This window comes from Hoplias malabaricus, chromosome 5, assembly GCF_029633855.1.
Source record: "Hoplias malabaricus isolate fHopMal1 chromosome 5, fHopMal1.hap1, whole genome shotgun sequence".
NCBI lineage: Eukaryota > Metazoa > Chordata > Actinopteri > Characiformes > Erythrinidae > Hoplias > Hoplias malabaricus.
The window spans coordinates 24,304,102-24,315,962 of NC_089804.1; the positions used below are offsets into that span (position 1 = coordinate 24,304,102).

At 39.7% G+C, this 11,861-nt stretch overlaps 1 protein-coding gene across 1 annotated transcript; it reads right to left on the bottom strand.

Moving 5' to 3' along the window:
• Positions 1-151: 151 nt before the first annotated feature.
• akr7a3 (aldo-keto reductase family 7, member A3 (aflatoxin aldehyde reductase)) lies at positions 152-10,567 on the bottom strand. Its single transcript, XM_066670287.1, has 7 exons — positions 10,200-10,567; positions 9,488-9,675; positions 6,187-6,291; positions 2,607-2,703; positions 2,351-2,450; positions 765-894; positions 152-327 (listed from the first exon to the last, which is right to left on the bottom strand). The coding sequence occupies exons 1-7, from the start codon at positions 10,492-10,494 to the stop codon at positions 166-168; spliced, it is 1,077 nt and encodes a 358-aa protein (XP_066526384.1). The 5' UTR covers positions 10,495-10,567; the 3' UTR covers positions 152-165.
• Between the last annotated feature and the right edge of the window lie 1,294 nt (positions 10,568-11,861).

The following is an 11,861-nucleotide window of genomic DNA, read 5'->3' on the forward strand; positions in this document are numbered from 1 at the left end:
TTTAACCGCAAACCTCAATTACACATTTAATCAGTTAAGGTGTGTTTCATCTACAGGGTCTTAGAAAATTAAAGTTTGTAAACAATCTTCTGGAAAAATAGACTATTGTAGAAGTGCATAGTCGCAAGTCAGATGAAAGGGGTCTTCCTTAAGCGCAGTTTGTATCTAGCGAAAGTAGTTTGGACACTCGTGGGCTACCAGGTCCCAGCCGTGCTTGAAGGCATCTACAACTTCCTGCTTTAAAGGACCTTCTTCAGCTGCTGCCAAGTTTTCTTGAAGCTGCTCCATGGTGGACATGCCAACGACGACTCCGTCACCGAGGTCGCCCTGAAAATGGCAGTGATTACAGAATCATGAACTCAAAGCAATGGGAACACAGACACTAAATGGGCAGTTCTGCCTCTACAGCGCCCCTCATGTTGAACTCATCCTACATCATACTGCACCAGAAATGAGCTGGTGGCACTGCTTGTGTGCGGTGCTCATGAGTATTAGGTTTTTGGTACTGGATTTAGGAGTAACTCATACACACTGCAGCAAACTGAACCATGAAAATCTCCCCCAACCCACGTCAGAACATTTATTTCAAAATTGAACTAGATGTAGAGTCAGCTGTAATTCTCTAATTTAATAAGGTCTTTGGACAGTGTACTTTACTGAAACTTAAAGCCCTTGAGAGTCTTAAAGCCAATACTTGAGGGTCCGAAAAGGTCAGTTTTGGTACTTTGTTTCAGAGAGGGCTTTTAATAGAGAGGAACTTCTACCTTCAGTTGAGAGTGATGATACATCCAGCGTATGGCAGCTGAAGTTAATGTTGGCTTTTCTGAACCATACGCAGCTTCGAGGGCCTTCAGAATGTAATCGATGGCTTGGAAATGGCTCTCTTTCCAGTATCTGAAACAAAGAAAATGTTGAGAACACCAAAAAGATGTGCCATTTCCCACCTACAAACATATCCTTCAATTTAATAATTTCACGCTTTTAGCCATCAGTAGGTTCGTGTTATAACGCCGCTATGAAATGTAGCCTTTTGAAATACTTTTGGTTTAAAAAAAAGACATTTTCATACTTTAAAATAATCTCTAACTACAAAGAGTAATCAGCCAAGATTATAGTTTATTAAATAACTAATTATTAGTATTAAATAACAAAAATCACAGCAACCATGTGGCAAGCACATAGCAGCTATTTACACATTTACACAGATGGAGATTTCAGGTTTCAAAGTTGCTGTTAATACTGTTTTCAACCATGTTTTTTCACAATAAATCAGTGTCAGAAACCACAAAAGCGAGTCTAATCTATTTAACAGAAAAAAGATGACTTAAAATTATATAAAATTTAAAATGTGCTGTTTCTCTCTGAACCTATTCACTTAAAATAAGCGTTTAAAAACTATTCACTCTACTCAAGCACACTGCTACTCCACTGAACAACAATTACACCCAGCCACTCTGAGAGGGCTGAACAAGAAAACTGAGCTAAAAAAGGTTCCCAAGGCAGTCCCATCTCCCTTTATGGAGATCACACCCTCAAAATGCTGAAACTGTGTGAAATATAGACTTACAGCAGACATCTATATGTTTGGAACAGATGCAGCCTTTGTTTATATAATCATTTTTTAATTCATTCATTATCTGTAAGCGCTTATCCAGTTCAGGGTCGCGGTGGGTCCAGAGCACACCTCACTCCTCACAGACAGTCACCCGGAGGAAACCCACACAGACACAGGGAGAACACACCACACCACACTCCTCACAGACAGTCACCCAGAGGAAACCCACACAGACACAGGGAGAACACACCACACTCCTCACAGAGGGTCACCCGGAGGAAACCCACGCAGACACAGGGAGAACACACCACACTCCTCACAGAGGGTCACCCGGAGGAAACCCACGCAGACACAGGGAGAACACACCAACTCCTCACAGACAGTCAGCGGGAAACGAACCCACAACCTCCAGGTCCCTGGAGCTGTGTGACTGCGACACTACCTGCTGCGCCACCATGCCACCCTTTATATAATCAGCATACATGTAAAATACAACTGTTTCCATTCTTCTAATGAATTACCATGTGAATATATTTTAAAAATACAATTATTCCAGATATTTTGTTAATTATTACTAATAGTAAAAAACTGTTAATGAAATTTGCCTCCACACATTTTAGAATTACATTTGACTGTATGCAGCTTTGATGAATGAAGGCAACAAAAGTATTTGCTCTTTCAGGTTAGATGTTACAGAACTGAATCAGATATCTTTTTACCTACGATATTTAATACTAATAACCTCCCGATTCCAAAATCCAACAGCCCAGGGTACAATACAAGTATGGTTATTACCTGTCTCTGTAGGCTGTAGCCCAGTTATTGCCAAAGAAGCGTCCCATAGGTTGGTTCTTTTCTTTGTCCTCATAATGATATTTCCCGGTGAGCATACCTCCTGTACAGATGACATCCAGCTTACGTTAATGAGGACACAGTGTCACAAATACAAAGTAACAAATAGCAGCCCTTGTGAAGTGTTTTGTTTGAGAGTGTGTTTTAAGCCAAAGCAAAATGAGGATGACTTAAGGATGAAAGAAAAGCAGTGCTGTACCTGCAAGAGGATTGTATGCATAGAAACGGATACCGAAATATCGCAGGCAGGGTAAGAGTTCTGTCTCCACTTGTCGCGTGGTAGCATTGTACATGCCCTTTAAAAAAGAGAGATCTGTTTAAGTCTGCGCAAAATACATTTTTATATAGTATGTTTTGCAGAGTTGCTGTCATATTCACTCCGGTAAAGTTGGTTTCATATTCGCATATTCAGATTTCTTTCTTCAATAGCTCTCAAACGGTGCATGCAAATGACTTAAAACTTGCAAAGTATTGTTTTTGGGATCCAAGACAAGCAACTACAACTCCCTTTATGTCAGAATTGTTTGCCATTTAAAAAACACGAAATATATTGTTTTCTATGGGCTGCAGCAATCTCCGCGAGAGCTAAGGGACCGTTAACAAACTACACTACACAGTAAAAACGAAGGTGACGAACCTCACATGATGTATACTACATCTCTTACCTTCATAAATTTAACCCTTACTGGCCCGTGGTGATACATTTTTCATTACAAATTTCAATAGCTTTTGAACCTTTGATGATATTGTTTCAAAACAAGTTGTATTTGAACAAGTGCCACCCACATGACATACTACACCTCTTATTTTGGTCAATTTAACCCTTACTGGCCCATGGTGATACATTTTTCATTATAAATTTCAATAGCTTTTGAACCTTTGATGATATGGTTTCTAAACAAGTTGTATTTGAACAAGTGCCACCCACATGACATACTACACCTCTTATTTTGGCAAATTTAACCATTGCTGGCCCGTGGTGATGAGTTTTTGAAAATAAATTTCAATAGCTTTTGAACCTTTGATGATATGGTTTCTAAACAAATTATATTTGATCAAATGCAACCCACATGACATACTACACCTCTTATTTTGGTAAATTTAACCCTTGCTGGCCCGTGGTGATGAGTTTTTGAAAATAAATTTCAATAGCTTTTGAACCTTTGATGATATGGTTTCTAAACAAGTTGTATTTGATCAAGTGCCACCCACATGACATACTACACCTCTTATTTTGGTAAATTTAACCCTTACTGGCCCGTGGTGATGAGTTTTTAAAAAATAAATTTCAATAGCTTTTGAACCTTTGATGATATGGTTTCTAAACAAGTTGTATTTGATCAAATGCAACCCACATGACATACTACAACTCTTATTTTGGCAAATTTAACCCTTGCTGGCCCGTGGTGATGAGTTTTTAAAAAATCAATTTCAATAGCTTTTGAACCTTTGATGATATGGTTTCTAAACAAGTTGTATTTGAACAAGTGCCACCCACATGACATACTACACCTCTTATTTTGGTCAATTTAACAATTAATGGCCCATGATGATGCATTTTTGAGAATACATTTCAATAGCTTCAATTAAATGTTTAATGAAATTGCTCAAAAAAACATGTAGCTGTTTGAATGAAGTAATGGTGGGGTAGGCAATAATTTGAGCAGCTTTTTAAACAGGTTTTAAAATATTTTTATCGACCAACTGTCAATATTTTGCAGAATGTAAGTATATACACACAAAAAAACAGCAATAGTTATAATCCAAAAAAATTACATTCAATGTAAAAATTAAGTTGTCTGACTCATGAGAGACATAACTTTTGCCAGAGGTGTACATACAGTAGGTGTATGCAAAATGTTGGTGTATCCACAGGATACATTTAAAGAAAGCTGGAGCAGACATTCCCAGAAACAGAGACTGTTTGTCTGTAAATGGCCATTGTGGATCTAGGACATTGTCCAAGACAAGTAGCAACACATCTCATGTTATGCATTACATAAGGTAGTCTCTGTTTCTGGGAATGTCTGCTCGGGCCAGCAATGGTTAAATTGACCAAAATAAAAGGTGTAGTATGTCATGTGGGTTGCACTTTATCAAATACAACTTGTTTAGAAACAATATCATCAAAGGTTCAAAAGCTATTAAAATTTGGAATGAAACATGTATCACCACAGGCCAGCAATGGTTAAATTTGCCAAAATAAGAGGTGTAGTATGTCATGTGGGTGGCACTTGTTCAAATAAAACTTGTTTAGAAACCATATCAACGGTTCAAAAGCTATTGAAATTTATAATGAAAAATATATCACCATGGGCCAGCAATGGTTAAATTGACCAAAATAAGAGTTGTAGTATGTCATGTGGGTGGCACTTGATCAAATACAACTTGTTTAGAAACCATATCATCAAAGGTTCAAAAGCTATTGAAATTTATTTTCAAAAACTCATCACCACGGGCCAGCAAGGGTTAAATTGACCAAAATAACAGGTGTAGTATGTCATGTGGGTGGCACTTGATCAAATACAATTTGTTTAGAAACCATATCATCAAAGGTTCAAAAGCTATTAAAATTTGGAATGAAAAATGTATCACCACAGGTCAGCAATGGTTAAATTTGCCAAAATAAGAGGTGTAGTATGTCATGTGGGTGGCACTTGTTCAAATACAACTTGTTTAGAAACCATATCATCAAAGGTTCAAAAGCTATTGAAATTTATAATGAAAAATGTATCACCACGGGCCAGCAATGGTTAAATTGACCAAAATAAGAGTTGTAGTATGTCATGTGGGTGGCACTTGATCAAATACAACTTGTTTTGAAACAATATCATAAAAGATTCAAAAGCTATTGAAATTTGTAATGAAAAATGTATCACCACATGCCAGCAAGGGTTAAATTGACCAAAATAACAGGTGTAGTATGTCATGTGGGTGGCACTTTATCAAATATAACTTGTTTAGAAACCATATCATCAAAGGTTCCAAAGCTATTGAAATTAATAATGACAAATGTATCACCACAGGCCAGCAAGGGTTAAATTGACCAAAATAACAGGTGTAGTATGTCATGTGGGTTGCACTTTATCAAATACAACTTGTTTTGAAACAATATCATAAAAGATTCAAAAGCTATTGAAATTAATAATGAAAAATGTATCACCACGGGCCAGCAATGGTTAAATTTGCCAAAATAAGAGTTGTAGTATGTCATGTGGGTGGCACTTGATCAAATACAGCTTGTTTAGAAACAATATCATGAAAGGTTTAAAAGCTACTGACATTTATAATGAAATATTTATCACCACTGGCCAGTAAGGGTTAAATTTACCAAAATAAGAGGTGAAGTATGTCATGTGGGTGGCACTTGTTCAAATACAACTTGTTTTGAAACAATTTCATCAAAGGTTCAAAAGCTATTGAAATTTGTAATGAAAAATGTATCACCACGAGCCAGTAAGGGTTAAATTTATGAAGGTAAGAGATGTAGTATACATCATGTGTGAGGTTCGTCACCTTCGTTTTTACTGTGTAGTGTAGTTTGTAAACGGTCCCTTAGCTCTCGCGGAGATTGCTGCAGCCCATAGAAAACAATATATTTCGTGTTTTTTAAATGGCAAACAATTCTGACATAAACTGAGTTGTAGTTGCTTGTCTTGGATCCCAAAAACAATACTTTGCAAGTTTTAAGTCATTTGCATGCACCGTTTGAGAGCTATTGAAGAAAGAAATCTGAATATGCGAATATGAAACCAACTTTACCGGAGTGTCATATTCACCTGGTAGACTGTGGGAAGCAGCCAGTTGTTGTGCTTGCAGATGGTGCAGATTTCTGCCACTTCCCAAGAGGCATAGTTGGATAAGCCCAGCTCCTTGAACCTTCCCTGGTAAGAGGAAACATCTTAAGTTTGAAACTGTATATTCAGCGCCTCTGTAATTAATGTAACCATTTCACACCGTGAATAAACTCATATTCATTCATTCATTATCTGTAACTGCTTATCCAGTTCAGGGTCGCGAATCTACTCGAAGTGAATCTACTCTTGCGGCTCGCGGGGTCTTTGTTTCTCACATGTCTGTGTTGTGCTGCAGGGACTACTGTAAAATGTTACCTGAACTGGGCAGGTGCATGCCTCCTATAATGGTCTCTGCCTTTCCGTCTGTGTACATGAAAGCAGTGTCCAGCTCACAGTGACCACGCTCCAGAAACACGCGGACCATTTTTGCGCTCAGCTCAGCGTCCGCGCGATCTCCGAAGGCCGAAGTGCCCAAAAGAGTCGCTGGGACACTGCTCTGTGCTGATTTACACGACGACATGTTGATAAACCGCGCACAGTGTGGAAGAGAGAAGCCTGGAGTGAGTTTCAGGGGAGCGGCCACCGACCAAACGAATTCCAGGTCAACTGAGGCACCGTGTCAAAATTTCCCGTTTCGACACAAAACGAAAAGGGGCAGAGCGCTAGTGGGAAACGCCATTGGTTTACTTATAGACCGGACTTTTGACCCCTGAATGTCCGGATTGGACTGTTTTCGAGAAAAAACAAACACACACCTCACAAAACTATACAGAGTTTTTTCCAGTGAAGCAAAGGTTTACTTCGTGAAGTTTACTCACTTTCCCAGATTTCACACTGTTGCCCTTCCTTTAGCCACACGGTGCCAGCAAAACTCCGTTAATCTTTTAAACTGGAAACACTACACTTCCAATTTTCTATGTTTAAATTTAGTTGGTTGGAATTTCTGCAAATTACTGTCTAAGTTATCACAATTATACATTTAGATAAAGGTTTTATATATTCTCCTGTGTTCCCTATCTTCATATCTATATAATTTTCTCAGTTTTATTGGTTTGACAATTCCTGTTTTTTATACATTTCAGGAACTCCTCTGCTTTAAAGCTACCTCCAGCCACTGTTTAAAGCCATAAAATGTAATGTACTGCATCCAAATTAAAAGTAAAAAAATAAAGACTAAAAAACAAAACGTGGCTTAGATACATTACTTAACACCGTCGCCTTTGCTCAGTACGCACTGGCCTCTTCTTAGACCTCAGCCTTGAAATCCCCACTATGTAAGTTGACGTTGAGTTGGTTGTAGTTTATGACACAAGATACCCACCCTGTCAGCATTTAAAGGCTAAGCACCACTTAAAGGACCATGAATATTTCACATTTTATTATTCATTCATTCATTCATTCATTAACTGTAACCGCTTATCCAGTTCAGGAGAGGCAGTATTAACATGGAAAGACATCGGCATCTTACGTACGTGTGACAGTGGCATCAATTTTTTTTTATTTGGTGACAGTGGCATGTACCAATGACATCGATTTTTTTTTTTGACAGTGGCATATGCCTCTGTTTTGCGCAAATGCTGATGACATTGACATCCGTTTTATGACACTGGCATATACTCCACTTCATTGTTGAACATCTGCCAGTAGACTAAGTTTAGCTAGCATTTGGATGTTTAAACTAGCTATATATTTAACTAGCACACGTATGCTATTAGCATGTAAACGGACCAAACAAGTGACATGTTACAAACATAGCATCCCTTATTCGCACACAGTCCACTGTCACTGTGTTCATGGAGAATTGAACTACAAGTTCTTCCAGTTAGGGGTATACAACCGGGGCAACGGTCTTTTAAACCTTGAATTAGTAAAAAATAACATGTTTTCTGACTATCAATAAACACAAGTTAGGAACTCAAATTCCACTGGATTTATTTCTTTGTCACTTTCATAATCGCTGGTGCTTAGCCTTTAAGTCTTTGGAGCACTGTTTCAAAGTAGAAATGGCCATCCATAGCGTTCACCAATTAGTTTGCTCAGGGTTAGTCTTAGTCTAGCTATAAATATAAACCACAGTATGGAAAACATGATTTTCACTGGAAGGGGTCTTTACTGGAGTTTGTTTTACGCCCAACAGATGGCAGTGTAACCCCTATGTTAGCACAATTAAATGAGGTTAGCCCTGTTTTGGTTTGGATAATAATAATAAAAAATACTTTATATAAAATGCTGTAAATCTTAATAACATGTGTAGATTTATGTTAATAACATGTATAACAGTTATGTTTTATACTAGATTTATTACCAAATCTGAATTGATATTTAGTATTTCTAAATTATTGCAGATAATTGCAGATGGTGCAGATTTCTGCCACTTCCCAAAAGGCATAGTTGGATAAGCCCAGCTCCTTGAACCTTCCCTGGTAAGAGGAAACATCTTAAGTTTGAAACTGTATATTCAGTGCTTCTGTAATTAATGTATTACCATTTCACACCGCGAATAAACTCATATTCATTCATTCAGTATCTGTAACCCTTATCCAGTTCAGGGTCACGGTGGGTCCAGAGCCTACCTGGAATCATTGGGCGCAAGAATACATCCTGGAGGGGGCGCCATCCTTCACAAGGCAACACACACACACTCACACATTTACTCACACCTACGGACACTTGAGTCGCCAATCCACCTACCAACGTGTGTTTTTGGACCGTGGGAGGAAACCGGAGGAAACCCACGCGTACACTGAGAGAACACACCAACTCCTCACAGACAGTCACCCGGAGGAAACCCACGCAGACACAGGGAGAACACACCACACTCCTCACAGACTGTCACCCGGAGAAAACCCATGCAGACACAGGGAGAACACCCCACACTCCTCACAGACAGTCACCCGGAGAAAACCCATGCAGATACAGGGAGAACACCCCACACTCCTCACAGACAGTCACCCGGAGAAAACCCATGCAGATACAGAGAGAACACACCACACTCCTCACAGACAGTCACCAAGAGCGGCACTCGAACCCACATCCTCCAGGTCCCTGGAGCTGTGACAGAGACACTACCTTTAAACAGTCGTCCAGGACTTGTGTATTTACACCAGTGATGGACAGAATCATTCAAAGGAGGAGAAGAAAAAAAGAGTAGACGTCATTCAGTCTCAGACTCAAGATGTAATAACCTTTGGGTCATAAAGCAACAAGCAACTAGTGAGGTGAAAGTATGTGTATCATGAGCACGGGCCTTGAACAGAAATGCGACACGCTGAGTTGCATCTACCTCTTTGTAAAGCTCATTACAGGCCTGCAGCGTGTCCTGCACAGGGTTCTCGTGGTCCGGGGCATGTAGGTAAAATATGTCCACACTCTGTCTGCACAGCCTTTTCAGAGAGGTTTCCATCTGAGAGCGCACACTTTCTGGCTTCAGTGTCTTGCCTTCCCAAGGGTTCGCTTTGGTGGCAATTCTAACTGGAAAAATCGACATTGAGCAACATTACTTTCCATTGGTTCACTTTGTTTTGCAGTATTTTAATAATTTAAATTGTTATTCATGGTGGTTTTGTCAATGGTCATCATACAAATACCCCATAGACACGTGACAAGGGACTTGTTTTCCAATTAGCCATGAATCTTAAGCCCAGATTTGAGGACTCTTCAACAGGAATGACCTTGAGCTTAAGCTGAACTTTGTTTATATTTTACTGAGTATAAAAATGACTAAAATGCATTGGCCCCTGGTTTTCCAGGACTGAGCCTTGTGATGTCTGAGACGCTTGAGTTACACAATATTTTACAGCCTTAAGAAATTATAAAAGGAAGACCTTTGAACCTCCTGACCCTGTTCCAATTATACAAGTATGTGCAGTGATCTGTTAAGGTTTTACAAGTTTGGCAACAACATTAAAGCCAAAATGAATCTGCTTTTGAGGCTCGCGTGGTCTTTGTTTCTCACATGTCTGTGTTGTGCTGCAGGGACTACTGTAAAATGTTACCTGAACTGGGCAGGTGCATGCCTCCTATAATGGTCTCTGCCTTTCCGTCTGTGTACATGAAAGCAGTGTCCAGCTCACAGTGACCACGCTCCAGAAACACGCGGACCATTTTTGCGCTCAGCTCAGCGTCCGCGCGACCTCCGAAAGCCATAGAGCCCAAAAGAGTCGCTGGGACACTGCTCTGTGCTGATTTACACGACGACATGTTGATAAACCGCGCACAGTGTGGAAGAGAGAAGCCTGGAATGAGTTTCAGGGGAGCTGCTCTGAGGCCCGTTCTCAGAGCGCACAGCATAACGACACACCGACCAAACGAATTCCAGGTCAACTGAGGCACCGTGTCAAAATTTCCCGTTTCGACAAAAAACGAAAAGGGGCAGAGCGCTAGTGGGAAACGCCATTGGTTTACTTATAGACCGCACTTTTGACCCATCAATGTCCGGATTGGACTGTTTTCGAGAAAAAACAAACACATACCTCACAAAAACTATACAGAGTTTGTTCCAGTGAAGCAAATGTTTAGATCGTGAAGTTTACTCACTTTCCCAGATTTCACACTGTTGCCCTTCCTTTAGCCACACGGTGCCAGCAAAACTCCGTTAATCTTTTAAACTGGAAAAACTACACTTCCAATTCTCTGTTTAAATTTAGTTGGTTGGAATTTCTGCAAATTACTGTCTAAGTTATCACAATTATACATTTAGATAAAGGTTTTATATATTCTCCTGTGTGCCCTATCTTCATATCTATATAATTTTCTCAGTTTTATTGGTTTGACAATTCCTGTTTTTTTTACATTTCAGGAACTCCTCTGCTTTAAAGCTACCTCCAGCCACTGTTTAAAGCCATAAAATGTAATGTACTGCATCCAAATTAAAAGTAAAAAAATAAAGACTAAAAAACAAAACGTGGCTTAGATACATTACTTAACACCGTCGCCTTTGCTCAGTACGCACTGGCCTCTTCTTAGACCTCAGCCTTGAAATCCCCACTATGTAAGTTGACGTTGAGTTGGTTGTAGTTTATGACACAAGATACCCACCCTGTCAGCATTTAAAGGCTAAGCACCACTTAAAGGACCTCCATGAATATTTCACATTTTATTATTCATTCATTATCTGTAACAGCTTAACCAGTCGCGGTGGGTCCAGAGCCTACCTGGAATCATTGGGCACAAGGCGGGAATACACCCTGAAGGGGGCGCCAGTCCTTCACAGGGCAACACACACACTTTTGAGTCGCCAATCCACCTATCAACGTGTTTTTTTGGACTGTGGGAGGAAACCCACGCAGACACAGGGAGAACACACCCACTCCTCACAGTCAATCACCCGGAGCGGGAATCGAACCCACAACCTCCAGGTCCCTGGAGCTGTGTGACTGCGACACTACCTGCTGCACCACATTATATCAGTTATTGACATATATAAGTATGAATTAAAATGAAAATAGCAGCTTAATTTGCTTTAAAACTGACAATTTTATTAAATTGACGGAAAAACCCGAGCTCGCTACGGAAATTCTTGAACGCAACCGTGACGTCACTGGTGGACAATAGCTGAACAACGCCGCGGTAAAACACCGTTATGACTGACTGTTATGACAGTATCTAGCTAAATAACCAACATTATTCATGACAATAGCCAATTATAGCCAATTGCT